General features: G+C 46.7%; 1 protein-coding gene across 1 annotated transcript; it reads left to right on the top strand.

Annotated features, from left to right (window-relative positions):
• Positions 1-785: 785 nt before the first annotated feature.
• Positions 786-21564, top strand: CCER2 (coiled-coil glutamate rich protein 2). Its single transcript, XM_082231256.1, has 6 exons — positions 786-1168; positions 13093-13139; positions 14096-14189; positions 16466-16534; positions 18463-19355; positions 20832-21564. Exons 1-6 carry the CDS (start codon positions 1123-1125, stop codon positions 20913-20915), a joined length of 1233 nt encoding a protein of 410 aa, XP_082087382.1. The 5' UTR covers positions 786-1122; the 3' UTR covers positions 20916-21564.
• The last annotated feature ends 482 nt before the right edge of the window (positions 21565-22046 follow it).

Below are 22046 nucleotides of genomic sequence, written 5' to 3'. Positions count from 1 at the left end.
TTTAACCCACAGCACCACCCGCGCCCCTCGTGTTAAATGTGCTTCAGGTTGAGCATTTTCAGGTTACGCGCCACGGTGACACGGAAGTAACAGAGCATGTTACTTCCTGGTTTCGCCGCTCATGCCTGCGCAGACACACAAAATGATGTCACACGCATGCGCAGAAGTAGCGAATCGTGACCCGCGCATGCGCAGATGTGGGTTGTGTTCGCTTCAGGATGCAAACAGGGCTCTGGAACGGATCCCGTTCGCATCCAGAGGTACCACTGTATTGGAAAATTAATAAAAATGAATTAACAAACAAAAAAAAAGGGAGAAAAATAAACTATTTACCCCTGCAACCCCTTTTCTCCGTGCCACCCTTTTGAAGATGAATCGGTCTCCCCCAACTGGGGGAGCACTTCTCCGACGGGGTGTGTGTGTTAGACTACAACTCCCACCAGCCCCTAACTGGCTGAGGACTGATGGGAACTGTAGTACAGAAACTCCTGGAAGAGGGCACCGGGTTTGGGGGAGAAGGCTAATGCACATCGTCAGTGCGTTGAGAAGAAGGGTGCTAGGTGAAATATCCTAGAAAACTGCAACCCTCCCTTTAATATTTCCTATTCGTTGTTTTTTTTTTAGCTGCGTTGTTAGTTGGAGGGGGCGGGTTTCCACTCAAATGCCCCTCTTTGACTCTCCAGCTGGAGACAGAGCAGGCAGGATAAAACCCGCAGCAGTTTAGGAGCACAAAGAGAAATCTTGCACAAATAACCACCAGGACATTTGTTTTGCGTGTGTGGAACAACGCCTGTCCAGCGAGGTAAGGTAACAATTCCTGCCCTCTTTCTGTAGGGAGCAGGCGTGACATCACTTCCTCCCGTCCTGCCCCCTATTTAAAATCCCCCTCCTGGCTGCCTTAGAGGCACCTCGGCTGGTTTTCTGCTCTTGTGCACAAAGAAAGTCCTTCAGCAAGGACATCCACCCCCTTCTTTTTCTCCTTCCTCCTCCTCTTCTCTCCCCCTGTTCTCCTTCCCATCTGCGGCTGCTTCAAGCTCTTCCCTGTATCTCTGATCTCCTCTCCTCTGAAAAAAGGACCAGCAAGAGAGAGAGAGAGAGATCTAGCTCTCCAGGACCTCAGCGATGCTTTCCAGCAGGATCTCGCTCCTGTTCCTCTTCTCCTGCCAAGGTAAGTCTGGCAAGGGCTCGGAAGTACCTTGAGATGGAGGGTTGCATCCGGTGCCAGCCTTGCACGGAACAGGACCACTGAAACCCACACGCTGTTCATTGATTTCAGGACGAGCATGGAGTATACACCCCATAAACCTCTGTATAGCTTAGCCGGGAAAGTGATTCTGTGCTTTCTCTCACTCCCAACACTCGCATCTCTTAAAGGAACTAAATTATCTCCCCATCGGTTTTGATCGGCCCAAGTTCCCCCCATTAATATTATTATTATTTGGATGGGGGGTTATTTATGCTCAGCTGAGCTCATCCTCACTGCACCATCTCGCCTCCTCTGGACTTTAAATCTCTCTCTCTCTTGCATGCTATGTGTCCAGAGAAACCTCACAAAATTTAGCAAACCGGACAATATGTCTGTCCTTATTGCTCACAAGCCGCTTGGCATTCAAAATTTCTCCGAGATCTTTGCAGCCTAGTTTTTGTTCTTGGTCCACGCGACTTGGACTTCTGCAACCTCCGTGCCAAAAAGGGTTAAGAGACAATGTAAGCATAGGCTACAAAATTCCTTACCGCAGACAGGAGGGTGGAAAAGTTAGCTGGACTTTTTTTCAGACATGATTTGGACCCTCTCCATATTATTTGTAACCATTCTCTCCACGAGATCCCGGTGCTCTTGTCATATTTCCCCTTTCTGGATCCCTCCTCTCCTATTTTTTCAGCTCAGCCTTTCCAAAGATGTGCCTTTGCAGTGCCATCTGGAATATGACAGATACAAGCGGGAGTCCATCTTTCGTTTCCCACTCGTTTTTGTTTTAAAAAAATATGAGATGTTTTCCTCCCTATCTGAGAGCAGAATCATCTCTCGAAATACAAGGTAAACGAATGCTCTTAGGAACTTGGACGGCAATTCTGCCCTCTAATGATTTCAGAACCCTGGACAGCGATTCCTCGGCTCCTTTCCTAGTTATTTGTGGCCAGGACCCAAGGCGCAAGCGGAGCTCTAAATGCAGTGTGATTAAATAGTGCATTTTAAAAGAATCTCACCCACCACCACAAACACTTTGAACAGCAGGTCCCTGTGCCCTAATCATGAGCTTAGTTTGAAATTTGTTGTTGTTGTTTAGTTGTTTAGTCGTGTCCGACTCTTCGTGACCCCCTGGACCAGAGCACGCCAGGCACTCCTGTCTTCCACTGCCTCCCGCAGTTTGGTCAGACTCATGTTCGTAGCTTTGAGAACACTATCCAACCATCTCGCCCTCTGTCGTCCCCTTCTTCTTGTGCCCTCCATCTTTCCCAACATCAGGGTCTTTTCCAGGGAGTCTTCTCTTCTCCTGAGGTGGCCAAAGTCTTGGAGCCTCAGCTTCAGGGTCTGTCCTTCCAGTGAGCACTCAGGGCTGGTTTCCTTCAGAACGGAGAGATTTGATCTTCTTGCAGTCCATGGGACTCTCAAGAGTCTCCTCCAGCACCATAATTCAAAAGCATCCATTCTTCAGCGATCAGCCTTCTTTATGGTCCAGCTCTCACTTCCATACATCACTACTGGGGAAACCATAGCTTTTACTATACGGACCTTTGTTGGCAAGGTGATGTGAAATACACAGCACTAAAACAGCTTCCTGTGTGGCACGGCGATTGCTGTTTGCACTGTGCTCTGGATAATGGCCAAAAGGTTTGATCAAGGGGGTAGGCAGCGTGGTGTAGTGGGTAGAGCTATCCCCTGGATATCCAGATTCACTCCCAGCTCTGCCACAAAGCTTCTCTGGGGGGCGGCGGTGGCGGTGAGGGGGTGTGTGTTGTGCAAAAGTCAAGATTTCCAGGAAAGAAAACACTATAGAGTATACAAATGATCACCTACAGTTGGATACTCTGTCTGTGTGTTTGTGTGTGTGTGTGTGTGTGTTAGGCAATAAGCAAAGGCAAAATAAATTGTGACATTACCATATCACAACAACACTACCCGGACTGCGTTATCATACGGGGGGCAGGCACTAACTAAGCAGAGATGACTGCCTTGGGTTTCTATTTTGCACCTCTTTGATAAAGGTTTGTTATATAAATAATACTGGGCAACCATAATTCCCAAACCGTTTCCCCTCCGCAAAAAACCCCTCCACACATTTCTGTTCTGATACTGCCCTTGGGGGCCAGCTGCGGCCAGGAAAGTGCCCGCCTGCTATTTCTACCCTGTTACATATATATATATCACTCTTAATTTGATTACTTTCCCCTGGGCTGTCAGCTGCTGCTGCTGAGTGGTGTAGAGTTTCTGAATAGGGTTGCCTGGGAGAGAATTTGATGGATAGAGTTTTGCCTGTGATCGGGCTCTGGCTGATGAGCACTTGGAGAGCTGGCAAGGGTTTTTTTTATTCCCATCTAATTTACAAGGGTCTCTCTCTCTCTCTCTCTCTCTCTCTCTCTCTGTGTGTGTGTGTGTGTTTGTGTCTCTGCTAGCCTGCCCGCCAGCCATTTGACTTGGTTTCAGGTTTTTTGAGCTCTCTGCTATGCAGAACATCTTTCTGCAGATCACCTGCTCCCGGCGCAGGGCAAGCTGCAGCCTGGATTTGTGCAACTCGGGTCTGTTACACAGAAACCAAAGAAGAGCTGCTTTTTAATGAGTCAGGCCAGTGCTGCCTGCACGGACTGGCAGTGGCAGGGTTTCAGGCAGGAGACTTTCCCTACCCGGAGGGGCCACCGGGGTTTGAGCTTATGCAGGCAAAGCATATGCTCTGTCGCTGAGCTACTGCCCATCCCATAATAATAATAATAATAATAATACCTCTCCTGGTATGCCCCACAGAGGAACTTACGGTCTTCAAACAAAAACATCTTGGAGGTCCTGGGCCACAGGGAGGTTAGGCTGGCCTCAACCAGAGCCAGGGCTTTTTCGGCGGTGGCCCCGATCTGGTGGAACGTGCTGTCACAAGAGACTAGGGCCCTGCGGGACTTGACATCTTTCCGCAGGGCCTGCAAGACAGAGCTGTTCCACCAGGCCTTTGGCCAGGGCACAGCCTGACTCCCTCCTTTGGCAATCTTCACAGAACTCTAGCCCAATGGTTGCCATCAATTTGATTTGAAGTAATTTTTTAATGAAATGATTTTAGAATGTTGTATTATTTTATTGTTGTTAGCTGCCCTGAGCCTGGCTTCGGCTGGGGAGGGCGGGATATAAATAAAATTTTATTATTATTATTATTATTTTATTATCATCATCAAAGATTCTCCACCCCGATTCAATCCACAAATTGAACAAACTCGCTTTTCTAGAAGTGCCCCTTAGTACAAAGCTGGTCAGTGTTCTGAATTTGTCTCCTATCATAGAATCATAGAATTGGAAGGGCTCCTAGGGTACCCCCGGGGTCTGTCTGGAACCTTATATCCCAGCTCGATCACCAAGATCATCTGCAGGAACATCGTTGGTCGTTCCTCAAGTTCATAGAGTTGAAAGGGACCCCTGTGGTCATCTAGTCCAACCCCCTGCAATGGAGGAATCTCAGCTAAAGCATCCAGGACATATGGCCATCCAACTTCTGCTTAGAAACCTCCAAGGAAGGAGAGGCCACCATCTCTCAAGGGAGATCGTTCCACTGTCAAAAAGCTCTTACTGTCAGAAAGTTTTTCCTGTTTAGTCGGAACCTCCTTTCTTGTAACTCAAAGCCATGGGTTCGAGTCCTACCCTCCGGAGCAGGAGAAAACAGGCTTGCTTCATCTTCCATGTGGCAGCCCTTGCGATATTTGGCTATCCTATTCCCTCTCAGTCTCCTTCAACCGTTCCTCATCAGACTTGGTTTCCAGACCCTTGATCATCTCATCATCATGTCCACCTTAGCAGCTTTAAAGCCGAGTTCTCTGGAACTGGGATTCTTGGAACCTTTAAAAGCTTCCTCTTCTGGAAGCTCCCTTAACGTGGAGCTGCTGGATAAGTCTACAATGTTGCATAATAATAATAATAATAATAATAATAATAATAATAATAATAATTCTCATTTATTATTTATACCCCGCCCATCTGGCTGGGCCTCCCCAGCCACTCTGGGAGGCTACCAACAAAACACTAAAATACAATAACCTATTAAACATTAAAAGCTTCCCTAAACAGGGCTGCCTTCAGATGTCTTTTATCCTGTTTTATCCTGACTGTAATACTCCCACTTTTGTTATCATTGTTGGGTGACTTCCTCAAATCCCCCTGGCTGAGTTTCCAAAAAAGTCATTGTAGCAGTTTACCAAAACTATTTTCACATAATATTTACTTGGTCAATTGACATCTTTTGACTTTTATCCATAGCATTCTACAACATCACATATTTAAATCCTACGCCAATCTGTTATCCGCAAGTAATTCTATTTAAGTTATCTTAACATATTTAACTAAATAATCTTTAAATTTCTTCCATTCCTCTTGATACTCCTCCTCCTTCTGGTGGTGGACTCTTCCGGTGAGGTTGGCTAGCTCCGAGAAATCCATCATCTTCATCTGCCATTCCTCCACTGTTGGTGGTGTTCTTGTTGTTTCGTCATTTAGTCGTGCCCGACTCTTTGTGACCCCCTGGACCAGAGCATCCCAGGCACTCCTGTCTTCCACTGCCTCCCGCAGTTTGGTCAAACGCATGCTGGTAGCTTCATGAACACTGTCCAACAATCTCGTCCTCTCTCGTCCCCTTCTCCTTGTGCCCTCCATCTTTCCCAACATCAGGGTCTTTTCCAGGGAGTCTTCTCTTCTCCTGAGGTGGCCAAAGTATTGGAGCCTCAGCCTCAGGATCTGTCCTTCCAGTGAGCACTCAGAGCTTATTTCCTTCAGAATGGAGAGGTTTGATCTTCTTGCAGTCCATGGGACTCTCAAGAGTCTCCTCCAGCACCAGAATTCAAAAGCATCCATTCTTCGGCAATCAGCCTTCTTTATGGTCCAGCTCTCACTTCCATACATCACTACTGGGAAAACCATAGCTTTTACTATACGGACCTTTGTCGGCAAGGTGATGTCTCTGCTTTTTAAGATGCTGTCTAGGTTTGTCATTACTTTCCTCCCAAGAAGCAGGCGTCTTTTAATTTCGTGGCTGCTGTCATCATCTGCAGTGATCATGGAGCCCAAAAAAGTAAAATCTCTCACTGCCTCCATTTCTTCCCCTTCTATTTGCCAGGAAGTGAGGGGACCCCTGTGCTCTACATCTTATCAACCGGGGTGATCCAAAGTTTGTTTTGGGAGTGCAGCTTGGTTAAAATTCCGATTCCCTCTGTTTTCTTTGCAATGTCACCTTGACTGAGAACATGTTGTGTGTGTGTGTAGGGATCTCTGGATCAGACTCTGTTGTGCAACAACAACCACCCTGGGGACAACCTCGCTTGCTTGCAGGAGATCCCAGGTTGATCTTCAATCAAGAAACATCTCAAGAGCTTGAAGAGAGATCCTGAATGCTTGCCAGCTGACCAATAGCTTGATTCTGCATGAGGCAGATTCCTATCTTACCATAACCCCCCAGGCACATCCTGGCTGTATGATTATAAATATGTATGTACGTCATCTTCTTCTTCGGCAATCCCTCGTAGCCGAGTAAGATTGTCTTCCATAAACACGGTTTTAACAGTGAGTCTGTAAGTGACTGTGGAGGCCAATTCTGGATCCACACGTCCTTCCACAGTGGGGACATTGGTTCCCGGGCGGGAGTTGATCACGGTGTGGATTTGCCAAGCGTGCCTTCCTCTTAGCGCGTTTCTCCCTTGCGTCCTGAGTTTGAGTGTCTTCAAAGCCCATGACACCTTTGGTAAAGGCTGTTCTCCATCTGGAGAACATGTTGGTGTATGTGTGTATGTATGTAAATTTAATAAATAATACCGTGGTACCTCGGGTTAAGTGCTTAATGCGTTCTGGAGGTCCGTACTTAACCTGAAACTGTTCTTAACCTGAAGCACCACTTCAGCTAATGGGGCCTCCTGCTGCTGCTGTGCCGCAGGAGCCCAATTTCTGTTCTTATCCTGAAGCAAAGTTCTTAACCTGAAGCACTATTTCTGGGTTAGCGGAGTCTGTAACCTGAAGCCTATGTAACCTGAAGCGTATGTAACCCGAGGTACCACTGTAATGATGTTAAAGGTAAAGGTAAAGGGACCCCTGACCATTAGGTCCAGTCGTGGCTGACTCTTGGGTTGAGGCGCTCATCTTGCTTTATTGGCCGAGGGAGCCAGCATACACCTTCCAGGTCACGTGGCCAGCCTGACTAAGCTGCTTCTGGCAAACCAGAGCAGCGAACGGAAACACCGTTTACCTTCCCGCTAGAGTGGAACCTATTTATCTACTTGCACTTTGATGTGCTTTCGAACTGCTAGCATTGGCAGGAGCAGGGACTGAGCAATGGGAGCTCACCCCGTTGCGGGGATTTGAACCGCCGACCTTCTGATCAGCAAGCCCAAGAGGCTCTGTGGTTTAACCCACACTGATGTTAAGGTACACCAAAAGTTACCTTGCATGCAGAGCTGGCTGACTCCTCAGTTCTCGTTCAGGCTGTGCCTGCAGCTGTCAATCAAACAGGGAACCAATTCCAGCCTTGGCTGCAACAATACCTAGTGGTAGCCGAGTTAAAGATAATGTATTTTTCATCTTTTGTAAAGGAAATGGGAGGTGGTGGCTGCCGGCTGTGTTTTGGTATTAACAGCCTTGCACCACACAATTTCCACTCTCTCTTTGTTCAGCATCACTCCCCCACCCCCACCCCTTCCTTGTTGTTGTGCTGCATCCAGGGTTATGTAATAGTCTTATGCAAGATGAAGGATCAGCTCACCTGAACAACTTATCACTATTCAATCTCCCTAAGTCACCAGGCTCTCTCTCTGTCTCCAGCCTGCTGCAGGTGGGCAGAGAGGATGGCCAGATCATCCCTTGAAGACTCCTTAATCCCATAATCTTCTTAGGTTCACACCTTGAACCCTCAACGCAGGACCTGCTGGGATTCAGCCAAGGTTTATTTTAAAAAGTAAACGGTTTTTCCTCTAAAAATTAAAAAGTTCACAAAATTGCAACATCAATTTCCAGTAAAGCCATCGTTTTGGTTCTTTTAAAAAAACCACAACCTAAATTTTATCAAGGTTTATAATATAAAATTATATAATGAAAGGTTATATATAATTATATAATTAAAAGGTTTATAAAAATACAAAACTTGATATATTTTCCCTTTTTAAAAAACCAAATCAAGACTTTTATATAGATACAGTGGTACCTCAGGTTAATTTGTTCTGGAGGTCTGTTCTTAACCTGAAACTGTTCTTAACCTGAAGCACCACTTTAGCTAAAGGGGCCTCCTGCTGCCGTCGAAGCATGATTTCTGTTCTCATCCTGAGGCAAAGTTCTTAACCCGAGGTAATATTTCTGGGTTAGCGGAGTATGTAACCTGAAGCGTATGTAACCTGAAGCGTATGTAACCCGAGGTACCACTGTACAATAAAAACGTGGGGGGGGGGGAAATAGAGAAGGAAAAAGGAAGAAATAAAAAAAAAAGAATAGAAAAGAGGTTAAAAGAGAAAGATAGGAGAATAAGCTGTCCGTTTTGTTCTGATGGGCAGTAAATTCCATCTTCAAAATGCCAACTTCCTCTCCTGTGCTGAACAGTACTTTTTGGAGATTTCTTAAAAAAATAAAAATCACTGCTACATTTCTGCATTTGGGCTGCTGTTACAAAAGCCTGAGAGTGAGGAACAAAACCAAAGTAGAAGCTGGCATTTCAGCCTTGGAGCAGAACTGAAGACTTTGTGCACATCACAAAGGACACGTTCATTTCTAAGCGAAGAAAGGAGCTCCTTTTAAACTTTTTTGCAGATAATAATAAGAATGACAAAACGTTTCCCAGGTTCTTGGCAACCTTAGGACCAGGAGAACGCGCTCATTCTTTGCAAGACAATTAGGAACAAGCTGTACCAGGATTAACAATGCTGTGAGCCTTCTGGGCATAATATGTGTCATTTTTTAAACATCCCTGAACAGCTGTTCCCCTTGCAATTTTAATAAGCCAGGCTTAGCGGGCAAAATTAAGAGCGAGAAAGCGAAGAGGTGGCCCGGCACCTGCGCAGGTTGGACACGCTGAGTCTCTTTCGCTCTGACATTGTCTGGTTCCTTCAGCACCTGAGAGAACACAAAGGCAAAATGGAAAAGGCTGCTTTTCAAAAGCCCAGACTCTCCTCTGCTGTTTTCCTTTCCTTTTTCCCTCAGTTCCTTTCTTATTTAGACTGCAAGCTCCTGGGGCAGAGAGCTGTCTTTTCTCACTTGTCCTTGTTCTGCAAAATGCTTTGTGCATTGACGGCGCAATATAACAAACGTTTGAGGAGCAAATTGGAGAGATCAAAAGGTGAGGTTTGCAAAGAGCCAAGGGGGTGTTTAAAGGACGCCTCTCGTGTTGTTGTTGTTTTAACAGCGGGGAGAACTTTGGCAAGAACTTTTGACACAGAGAGAGAGAGCTGGTGGGGAACCCTCTGCTGAAACAGCCGCTTGTAAGTCTCAATAGTTCAGCACAGCGTTGACCTATGGAACTCACACCCACAAGAGGCACCGATGGCCATCAACCTAATAATAATAATAATGTTGTTGTTTAGTCGTTTAGTCGTGTCTGACACTGGCATTGGAAGACAGCCTGCCTTGCGTGATCTAAGCTAGCATGGCACAGCTCTGGTTGTTGTTGCTGTTTCGTCGTTTAGTCGTGTCTGACTCTTCGTGACTCCCTGGACCAGAGCACGCCAGGCGCTCCTGTCTTCCACTGCCTCCCGCAGTTTGGTCAAACTCATGCTGGTAGCTTCGAGAACACTGTCCAACCATCTCGTCCTCTGCCGTTCCCTTCTCCTTGTGCCCTCCATCTTTCCCAACATCAGGGTCTTTTCCAGGGAGTCTTCTCTTCTCATGAGGTGGCCAAAGTCTTGGAGCCTCAGCTTCAGGATCTGTCCTTCCAGTGAGCACTCAGGGCTGATTTTCTTCAGAATGGAGAGGTTGGATCTTCTTGCAGTCCATGGGACTCTCAAGAGTCTCCTCCAGCACCAGAATTCAAAAGCATCCATTCTTCAGCGATCAGCCTTCTTTATGGTCCAGCTCTCACTTCCATACATCACTACTGGGAAAATCATGGCTATAATTATACGGACCTTTGTTGGCAAGGTGATGTCTCTGCTTTTTAAGATGCTGTCTAGGTTTGTCATTGCTTTTCTCCCAAGAAGCAGGTGTCTTTTAATTTCGCGGCTGCTGTCACCATCTGCAGTGATCATGGAGCCCAAGAATAGTAATAATAATGAAATTTTATTTATATCCCGCCCTCCCCAGCTGAAGCCGGGCTCAGAGCAGCGAACAACAATAAAAGTAACACAGCATTCTAAAATCAATTCGTTTTAAAACCAATTCAAAATCAAATTCATGGCAACCATTGATCTAGAGTGCGATGAGGATTACCAAAGGAGGGGGTCAGGCTGTGCCTTGACCAAAGGCGTGGTGGAACAGCTCTGTCTTGCAGGCCCTGCGGAAAGATGTCAAGTCCTGCAGGGCCCTAGTCTCTTGTGACAGAGCATTCCACCAGATCGGGGCCACGGCCGAAAAAGCCCTGGCTCTGGCTGAGGCCAGCCTAACCTCCCTGTGGCGACTGTAAGGTCCTCCGTGGAACATACCAGGAGAGGCGGTCCTGTAGGTACGAGGGTCCTAGGCCATATAGGGCTTTAAAGGTTAAAACCAGCACCTTGAACCTAGAGAGCCTTTCAATAATAATAATAATAATAATAATAATAATAATAATAATAATTTATTATTTATACCCCGCCCATCTGGCTGGGCCTCCCCAGCCACTCTGGGCGGTTTCCATAGAAACCAAAAATAGAGTAAAATATCACATGTTAAAAACTTCCCTGAACAGGGCTGCCTTAAGATGTCTCCTGAATGTCAGGTAGTTGTTTATCGCTTTGACATCTGGTGGGAGGGTGTTCCACAGGGCGGGCGCCACTACCGAGAAGGCCCTCTGCCTGGTTCCCTGTAGCTTTGCTTCTCGCAATGAGGGAACTGCCAGAAGGCCCTCGGCGCTGGACCTCAGCGTCCGGGCAGAATGATGGGGGTGGAGACGCTCCTTCAGGTATACTGGACCAAGGCCGTTTAGGGCTTTAAAGGTCAGCACCAACACTTTGAATTGTGCTCAGAAACGTACTGGGAGCCAATGTAGGTCTTTCAAGACCGGTGTTATATGGTCTCGGCGGCTGCTCCCAGTCACCAGTCTAGCTGCCACATTCTGTATTAGTTGTAGTTTCTGGGTCACCTTCAAAGGTAGCCCCACGTAGAGTGCATTGCAGTAGTCCAAGCGGGAGATAACCAGAGAGCATAGGACAAATCCATGAAAGAGAAAGCCATCAATGGCTGCTAGTCATCATGACTATTAGCTATGCCTCCACAGATGGGAGCAAATAATGCTTCTGAATATCAGTTGGGGCTGCAGGAGGGGACTTGGGTTCAAGTCCTGCTTGCAGGTTTCCCATGGGCACTGTAGGAACAGGATGTTGGGATAGCTGGACTATCGACCTGAAACATCAACCCTGCCTTCTTTTTATATTTGATTAGCCTGCTTGAACTGGTGGGGTCCAGAAGTCCCATCTCTGTTTATTGATACATGACCTTGAGCAAAAGGTATTCAATCAATCCATCACTTTTACCATATTTTTTGCTCTATAGGACACACCGGGCCATAGGAGGGGGAGAACAGGGGGAAAAAATTTCTCCCCCCCTCTGCTCAGTGCCCCTTCAGCGAAGCGGCAGGAGAAACGGAGCCCCTTTCATTTCTCCTCCCGCTTCGCTGAAGGGGTGCTGCGCAGAGAGGGAAAACTGTCCAGCGCCTCTCCAGCAATGCGAAGCCTGGAGAGCAGGAGGGATCGGTGTGCACCGAGCCCTCTCACTCTCCAGGCTTCAGACGGCTATCCGCAAGCCTTCGGAGCACAGCAGGAGTTCCTGCTGTGCTCCGAAGGCTTGCGGATAGCTGCCTGAAGCCCCTGGAGTGCAGCGGGAGTTCAGGTGGCTTCAGCGAAACCAACGTGAAGCCTCCGGAACACGGGGGGAGCTCTCCCTCTGCGCTTAGGAGGCTTCGCGTTGCTATTGCTGAAGCCAAGGAGCCTGCATTCGCTCCATAAGACACACACACATTTCCCCTTAATTTTTGAAGGGGGAAAAGTGCGTCTTATAGAGCGAAAAATACGGTAATTTGTACACCGTCTTTCTATCTTACAATACTCAAGGCTGTTTACAAGCCAAAGAAACAAAAAATGTACATCTTATAGCAATCTAATGCAATACAGTGGTACCTTGGGTTACATACGCTTCAGGTTACAGACTCCGCTAACCCAGAAATAGTGCTTCAGGTTAAGAACTTTGCTTCAGGATGAGAACAGAAATCGTGCTCTGGCGGCACAGCAGCACCAGGAGGCCCCATTAGCTAAAGTGGTGCTTCAGGTTAAGAACAGTTTCAGGTTAAGAACGGACCTCCAGAACGAATTAACTTCTTAACCCAAGGTACCACTGTACAAAAATGTGATAATAAAACATAACTTTAAAATAAGCAACCTACGTCAAAAAAGTAACATTCAACAATCATTAGAATAGTATAAAATAATAATATCAACATATAAAAGTTAAACAGATATCCACTCAACAGTTGCAATAAATATGATTTCTAAACTATAATCAATAAAACCATGGCAAGCCACAGTACATATACAATACAAATTGAGAAGCAGAGACTAGAGGGTGGAGCAAGGCAAGATATTGTCTCTCCCATTTTACAGAGGGGAAGTTAAGGCTAACAGTGACCTACTTTCGCCGGGTGGTTGTGTGTTCCATGTTTGCAGCGAGGTGATCATCCTCTATGTTCCAAAGCTCCAGTTATGTGTGAATATTTCTGACCAAACAAACAAGAGATAACTCTCTCTTTTTTCCAGCCCTGGCGCTGCCGTTACCCACCCAACTCTCGGAGGAGGACGAAAAGGTAAGAAGAGGAAAACGGGTGGGGTGGTCATGTCACCTATATTGGACCCTATATGTGCTATACCTTTAAAGCTTCCCCCAAAGAATTCTGGGAAGTGTAGTTTGTCAACAGTGCTGAGAGTTATTATTAATTGAATTTATATACTAACCTATACCCGCAGGTCTCAGGGCAGTGCACAGACAGGAGACTTCTATTCCCCCTGGTGCAATTCTTAGAACGCTTAATAATAATAATAATAATAATAATAATAATAATAATAATAATATTTAGATGCCGCCCGTCTGGCTGGGTTACCTCAGCCACTTTGATCGGCTTCTAGCAAAAATATAAAAACACAACATCAAAAACTTCCCTACACAGGGTTTTTGTGATTAATTCCACTTCCCAGGGAACTTTGGGATTCATAGCTCTGTTCAGCACTTTTTTTGTTTAAAATGTTTAGGGGGTACTCTCATTTTCCTACTCATATTGAAACACTGCCCCTCAGGGAGACCAAACTTAGATTCAGAAAATGTTTTGGGGTATGTGTACCCCTGCATTGCCCCAGAAAAAAACCACATTGGTTCTGTTAGGATGATAGAGGGGTCTCCTGGCAACAATCTGCATCATGGGTAGGCAAACTAAGGCCCGGGGGCCGGATCCGGCCCAATCGCCTTCTCAATTCGGCCAATGGACGGTCTGGGAATCAGCATGTTTTTACATGAGTAGAATGTGTCCTTTTATTTAAAATGCATCTCTGAATTATTTGTGGGGCACAGAAATTCATTCATTTTTTTCCTTCAAAATATGCTCTGGCCCCCCACAAAGTCTGAGGGACAGTGGACCGGCCCCCTGCCGAAAAAGTTTGCTGACCCCTGCTCTGCATGCTTACCAAAACTACAGCTCCCAGAATTCTTTGGGGGAAGCCATACCTTTTTCTTAAAGTTCATTTTGATGGGTTGTTTTTTTGTTGGCAGGTTACTAAGTGCATCACCGAAATCCTCGCAGACACCCTCTCCAGACCCAGCCCAATTCCGGCGACCAGTGAATGCACGAAGATACTTAGAGAGGGTAAGTTACGGTCTGTGTGGTCAAACTCCTTAAGCGGTATCTGCAAATACCCACATCCTCAAAGTAATGTGAAAATAGGCCTTTTTAGTGGTGGCTCCCCACTTGTGGAATGTTGCCAGAAAGAGGCAAGGGCCCGCTGCATCTGTGTTGCCTAGCAACCATCAGCAGCAGCAGGAAGAAGACGACACAGGGCAGCCCTATCTTTTCCGGCAACCACCAGCAGAGGGAGCCACAGTTCTCAGTTGTTGTTGCCTAACAACAGCCACCAGAAAACCAGAAGCAGACCTGCTGTTGCGACTGTGTTACCTGGCAACAGCCTCTCTGTTGCTTAGCTAGCACCACTAGGATGGGAGCCTCTGGGCAGGGGCAAGCGTGGAGGAGGCCCTGTTCGTGTGGTGAATTGCCACAGAACAGGGAAGACTTTATCAGGGCCTCTTCTGTGCAATTGTTTCTTACGGCACAACAGGCCTAAACTGTACTAACCTCTTACAGATAGGTTGGTCTGCCATAGTCAAAGTAAAAAAATTCCTTCCAGTAGCACCTTAAAGACCAACTAAGTTAGTTCTTGGTATGAGCTTTCGTGTGCATGCACACTTCTTCAGATACACTGAAACAGAAGTTGCCAGATCCTTCTATATAGTGAGAAGGTGGGGAGGGGTATTACTCAGAAGGGTGGTGGGAATGGGAGATTGGCAGATAGCTGAGATGAGCCTGTTGACGACTCTTAACGACTGCAATAGGTCTTACAGGAAAAGGCAAGGGGTGAGAAGGTGAGAAATGGCTTAGTCATGTGTAATGGGATAAGAATCCAATGTCGTCAACAGGCTCATCTCAGCTACCTGCCAATCTCCCATTCCCACCACCCTTCTGAGAAATACCCCTCCCCACCTTCTCACTATATAGAAGGATCTGGCAACTTCTGTTTCAGTGTATCTGAAGAAGTGTGCATGCACACAAAAGCTCATACCAAGAACTAACTTAGTTGGTCTTTAAGGTGCTACTGGAAGGAATTTTTTTACTTTGTCCTAACCTCTGTTAATTATTCAGATGGTTATACCCCCCTGGCTTACAACGTATCAGCCTTCACCAACCTCTATGATTCTAACCTGCTTCCCTGCAGATATTTTGGACTACAAATCCCATCAGCCCTGCTGGTACGGGCTGATGGAATTTGTAGTCCAAAACATCTGGAGGGGACATGCTCAGTGAAGGCCGCAATGGACGGTGCTGAAACACACAAAGGCACATGCCTGTACTTTTATCTCAAACAACACCACCCGGCAGCCTGTAATTCCCTGCTGAGAGTAGAGACCGCTATTCCCCTCATGGAGCTACAATTCCCAGAATTACATGTGATTGTTAAGCCTCTCTATAGCTTTGTGAGGGGAATGTATGTGTGTGTGTGTGTGTGTGTGTGTGTGTGTGTGTGTTTGTCTTCTAACAACTCTCAGCACAAACATCATCTCCCAGAATGCTTTGGGGGCTTCAGCAGGCATGGCCAAACTTAGCCCTCCAGATGTTTTGGGACTACAATTCCCATCAACCCTGACCACTTGTCCTGTGAGCTAGGGATGATGGGAGTTGTAGTCCCAAACCAGCTGGAGGGCCGAGTTTGCCTATGCCTGTTCTAAAGCTGAGAACCGCTTAGCGCATTAAAATCATAGCGCTTTATTGGCAGAAATGACTGGCAGAATCCGAGACCAGGGAGAAGAGTCGGTGAAAGAAGACCGGAAGAAATTCAAAGACTACTTACAGAAACATTGTAAAATTAATGAATGTTAGAAGGATGTTGGATAGAAACTAAGCGGTTTCCAGCTGTAATGCTTTAAGAGATATGAAGAAAGTAAAAAAGAGGTTTTACAAATGGGTAAAAGTTTAATGGTAAGGATTTGCTGAACTAACAAATCGAACTGGAATACAAAGAAGGGAGGTATGAGGAGGTCTGAGGAAATAAGTGTATGGAAGTTAGGTTATTGAAAATTAATGTGTCTTTTTAACTGTTTTTTATTTTGTATGTTTATTTTTCTTTTTTCTTGTTATATCTTAAAAACTTTTAATAAATATCTTTTTTTAAAAAATAAAATCATAGCGCTTTCAAAGGATGCTGCGGATGCGGCCGTAGTCCATTAGCAGAGGCCGGTTGTTTTTCTGAGGTTGAAAACTCCTTTGCACTCGGCTGACATTCCTGCCGGCCTTCAAAGCCACGTGCGATGTGTGCGATGTCTGGAATCCATGATACTCGCTGCGAATTTAATTGGCACCCTGTCTGTTTTCAGATGAGAGAGTCCTTGCGATGCTTCACCACCAGCACCTGCTAACGGAGCTGGAAGAACTCACGCATCAAGGTAAACAGGCGAGCCAAATCCAGCCGTTCCCCGTTCCATCGAGGAAATGTCTTCCTGAGCCTTGGAATCCGTTTCGCAAGGGCTGAGATTAGTGCCAGCTCCAGGGTGCTGGAGAACATTGGTTTTTATTTCTTTCTCTCTTTACTATCACTTTTTCCTCCAATTACAGATAGGTAGCCGTGTTGGTCTGCCATAGTCAAAATAAAAAAAATCCTTCCAGTAGCACCTTAAAGACCAACTAAGTTAGATACACTGAAACAGAAGTTGCCAGATCCTTCTATATAGTGAGAAGGTGGGGAGGGGTATTACTCAGAAGGGTGGTGGGAACGGGAGATTGGCAGATAGCTGAGATGAGCCTGTTGACGACTCTTAACGACTGTAATAGGTCTTACAGGAAAAGGCACCAACTTCTGTTTCAGTGTATCTGAAGAAGTGTGCATGCACACGAAAGCTCATACCAAGAACTAACTTAGTTGGTCTTTAAGGTGCTACTGGAAGGAATTTTTTTATTTTTTCCTCCAAGTACCTCAAGGCGGCACACCTCTCCCCATTTTATCCTCCAAACAACCCTGGGAGGGAGGTTAGGCAATAATAATAATAATAATAATAATAATAATAATAATAATAATAGAGCCAGGATCAGAGCAGCTAACATCCGGAATTTCCCTGACATAGCCAAAATACTGCAGTGTCTGCATGAAAATCACTAAAAAACATCAGGGAAAACCTGGATGTATGGCAACCCATGTCAGCGATGGGTTTTTTTGGTGATTTTCCATAGCCCCCAAACTTCATTTTTTGTCATCTTTCCTCAAAAATAGCTCCAAAACCTGGGGCAAAGGTTTTTTAAAAAGCTCAACAACTTTTTGAAATAGGGCAACCCTAACTAAAATTTTGTGTGTGGCAGGTAAGAATAAATAAAAAGGGTTGCTAGTCCTCCTCAGAGTAGACCCACTGAGAGAGACATGACTAACTTGAATTCATTAATTTCAGTTGGTTTACCCCCAGGTAGGACTTAGGTGAATACCACCCACTGTCACAAAAAAACCCCATGGCAACTCCCATATTTTTGTGGTGGTTCCCATTTTACCCGCCATGTGTGCTGGACCTTGAACTTGGCATTGTGGCGAAATTAAGATGGCGGGTGCAAATATGGCTGCCAAGGGTCCTGGAATGGGAAGCTCAGGAAGCAGTGGCCTCCTGCAGGCCTCACCAATGACATGGTCTCCGGAAAGTTAGACAACGTTGGTGCCAGGCCTGTTTGGGGAGGGAACATGGAGTGAGAAAGGCCCAAATATCGAAGCGGAGATGGTGTGAAACTGCAGCAGGACTGGGAGAAAATGTCTGCGAAACAGACACACACAAAAGAGCGAAAGGTAGAATTGTTGGGGAATAATAATAATAATAATAATAATAATAATAATAATAATATTTATACCCCGCCCTCCCCAGCCAGGACCGGGCTCAGGGCGGCTAACAACCAATAATAAAAACAAGTTGATTGAAATACAATTTAAAAAACAAGATTAAAATACAACATTAAAACTTTAAGATGCAGCCTCTTCACAGGAGGAGAAAGGAAAAAGAAAGAGGGGGAGAGAATCAAACTGATTCTAAGCCAAAGGCCAGGCGGAACAACTCTGTCTTACAGAAAGAGATCAGATCCCGCAGGGCCCTGGTCTCATGAGACAGAGCGTTCCACCAGGTCGGGGCCAGTGTTGAAAAGGCCCTGCCTCTGGTTGAGGCTAATCTGACTTCCTTAGGGCCCGGGACCTCTAGGGTGTTGCTATTTATGGACCTTAAGGTCATCCGTGGGGCATATCGGGAGAGGCGGTCCCGTAGGTACGAGGGTCCTAGGCAAACCAAAAACAAAAAAAACACCCCCACCTTCGGTTGCCTTCCCTGAAATTATCTCATCCCCACTGCAGAAAATGAGAAGCATCGTCTGGGACATGAAGGCAACCATGTTTGGGAAGAGGAGGAACAAGAGGAAGTGAAGAAGAGGGATGTCAAGCCTGGCCAGCAGAGAGAAGAAGCTGCGTTGGAGAAGACAGAGGAGCAAAACGGGCAGGCGAATAAAGAGGAGCAGGAGCTGAAAGAGTTTGAGAAGACAGAGAAGACTGAGGAGAAGGTGAAGGAAGAGAAGGTCTCCCGAGGAGAGGAGAACAGAGAGGCTCTGGAGAAACAAGCTAAGGAGCGGATGGAGGAGGAAGAAGAGGGTGAGGAGAGCGACGAGGAGGACGAAGCGAGGAGGAAGAAGAAGAGAAGCTCCTCAGAGACATGGTCTTCTAAGGAATATTTTGGGCACATCAAGAAGCGACGCCCCGGGCCTCCAAAGATCAGGAAGGTGATGCTTCAAGGAAGTCGAGAAGACGAGAAGAGGAATGGGCCGAGCAAGGGGCACTTCAGGTCAGAGGAGGACGAGGAGAGCTCTGAAGAGGAGCCGAAGAAATACCACCACGGAAGGTACAGTGATGGCCACCATCATCACGAGGACTGGGACGAGGAGGAGGAGGAAGAGAAGAAGAGATCTGATCTGGAGAAGAGGGTGGCCGAGAAGGCCAGCGATGAGGAGACCGCCCAGTTTGAGGAGGAAGAGAAAGGCGTGAAGATCTCCAACTCCCAGGCCCACGAAGGCTGGAAGCCATGGAGAGAAGGAGGGGAGAAGGATGAGGAGAAAGAAGTCAAGGCGAAGCATGGGCATCACCACAAACCGGCCGGCTTTGACCTCAAGAAGAGGCACTGGAAGGACGATGTCTATCTGAAGGGCGGCACGTATCGTGGCCGTGAAGAGGAGGAAAGGGAGACCTCTCCGAGCAAGGTCAGTATCCATGCTGCACTTGTTCCCATCATAAGGCTTGAGTTGGTTAAGTAGCAAGAAGGAGAGGGGATGGGGGAGAGCAGATGGACCACTATCCCAACGGAGAGGTGTAGAAAGAGGAGGTCTCCGAAGGGTCGCTGTTGGGACCTGTGCTTTTTATCTTGTTCACCAACCAGTACGTTTCCGAGCACAATTCAAAGTGTTGGTCCTGAGCTTTAAAGCCCTAAACGGCCTTGGTCCTGTATACCTGAAGGAGCATCTCCACCCCCATCGTTCTGCCAGACACTGAGGTCCAGCGCCGAGGGCCTTCTGGCGGTTCCCTCGCTGTGAGAAGCCAAGCTACAGGGAACCAGGCAGAGGGCCTTCTTGGTGGTGGCACCCGCCCTGTGGAATGCCCTCCCTTCAGATGTGAAGGAAATAAGCAGCTATCTTCTTTTTAAAAGACATCTGAAGGCAGCCCTGTTCAGGGAAGTTTTTAATATTTAATGCTATATTGTTTTTAACACTTGATTGGAAGCTGCCCAGAGTGGCTGGGGAAACTCAGCCAGATGGGCTGGGTATTTATTATTATTATTATTATTATTATTATTATTATTATTATTATTGCTTTTAAATGAGTCAGATGAACTGTGGAACTTATCCCTGCAGAAGGCAGTGACAGCCACCCACCTGGATGGCCGATTTTTAAAAAAATGCTTTTTATTGGTGTTTCATTTAATACAAACAAACAAAATACAGTAAAGTTCAACAATCATTTACCCACATTCTTTCCCCACACTCTGCTGAGCACTGAATTCCTTCCCTCCCTTCAAAAGGTTTTCTTACGTCAGTTACTTTTCCACAGTTTCTGGTTGTATCCAATCCTATCTACATCGTAAGATTTATTTCAGCCCTGCCAGAGTCTTCAAATTTCTACAGTTATTATTTACGTACTCCGTAAATTTACTCCAATCTTTTTGGAATTTTGCTTCCTCCTGATTTCGGATTCCACGGGTCAGTTTTGCTAGTTCCGCATAATCTTTGTCTGCCACTCCTCTATTGTTGGTTATTCTGGTACTTTCCATTTTTGGGCTAACAAAGTTCTGGCAGCTGTCACAGCATACATAAATGACCTTTGATCTGCTTTTTCTGTTTCCTCTCCCATCAAGCCTAGCAAGAAAGCTTCTGGCTTTTTAGGGAAAGTGCATTTAAATATATTTTTCAATTCGTTATAAATCTGTTCCCAAAAGCGTTTCATTTTCTCACACGTCCACCTCACATGGATGGCTTTGAAAGAGGTTTGGACAAATACCGTATTTTTTGCTCTATAAGACTCACCATTTTCCCTCCTAAAAAGTAAGGGGAAATGTGTGTGCGTCTGATGGAGCGAATGCAGGCTGCGCAGCTATCCCTTCACAGCATCACCTTCCAGCCAGTGCTGCTACTGGCGAGGCCTCTCCCTCCTCTCTCTCATGTGCACATCCTCTCTCCTTCCAGGTCCAGGAGCTGGAGAAGCTTGAAGAGATCGAGCGGGAGCTGAAGAGGGCAGCTGAGAAGTTGGAGGAGCTGAAGAGGGGGTAGCCCCTTTCCACCTTGTGGGGAGATGGGTAGGGTAGAAAAGGAGGCAGGTGGCATCTTTGTAAACTCACCTGCCCACCCAGTTCCCCTCCACCTCCTAATAAGCAATCCCTGTATATAATCTCTCTCCCTCCAGCTTGGCTTTCGACTGTTAAAAGGAGCTTTCCCTTGCTTTTAAAACACACACAAACGCAAACCTCCACCCCGGCAGGCTTTAGCACAGAGATTTGGGACCTGCTTGCCTCTCCGGCCGTTGGACTACAACTCCCAAACACCCCTGACTATTGGCCAGCCTGGCTGGCTGGGGCTGATGGGAACCAGAGTCCTGATAGTAGCCACCTTTGAGCAGCGCAGGATGCCTTCAAAATAGTCACAGACCACGCCCCTCCTTAGATTTAGACATTACCGTATTTTTCGCCCTATAGGGCGCACTTTTTCCCATCCAAAAATGAAGGGGAAATGTGGGTGCATCCTATGGGGCGAATGCAGGCTTTTGCTGAAGCCTGGAGAGCGAGAGGGGTCCGTGCGCACAGACCCCTCTCACTCTCCAGGCTTCAGGAAGCTATCCGCAAGCCTTGGGAGCCCGCGGGAGTTCCCGCCGGGCTCCCTAGGCTTGCGGATAGCAGCCTGTTCTGGGGGCTGGGGTCGGGGGAAGCTCGGGCTTCCCCCGCCCCAGCCCCGTGCCGGGGGGGGATTTTTTTTCTTTATTCCCCCCCCCCAAACTAGGTGCGCCCTATGGGCCGGTGCGCCCTATAGGGCAAAAAATTCAGTACAGTGGTGCCCCGCAGGACGAATGCCTCGCAAGACGGAAAACTGGCTAGACGAAAGAGTTTTCCGTTTTGGAGGTGCTTCGCAAAACAAATTTCCTATGGGCTTGCTTCACAAGACGACAATGTCTTGCGAGTTCCTGCTGGTTTTTTTTCCTCCCCCCCCCTTTTCTAAGCCGCTAAGCCGCTTATCAGCTGATCCGATCAGCAGATAAGCCGCTAAAAGCCGCTAATAGCGCTAATCCGCTAATCCTTCAATGGGCTTGCTTCGCAAGACGAAAAAACCGCTAGACAAAGAGAATCACAGAACGGATTCTTTTCGTCTTGCGAGGCACCACTGTAATTTCATAATGAATAGTAATCTGGG

This window comes from Podarcis vaucheri, assembly GCF_965113315.1.
Source record: "Podarcis vaucheri genome assembly, chromosome: 7".
Taxonomy (NCBI): domain Eukaryota; kingdom Metazoa; phylum Chordata; class Lepidosauria; order Squamata; family Lacertidae; genus Podarcis; species Podarcis vaucheri.
This window is presented reverse-complemented; position numbering and strand designations above follow the sequence as displayed.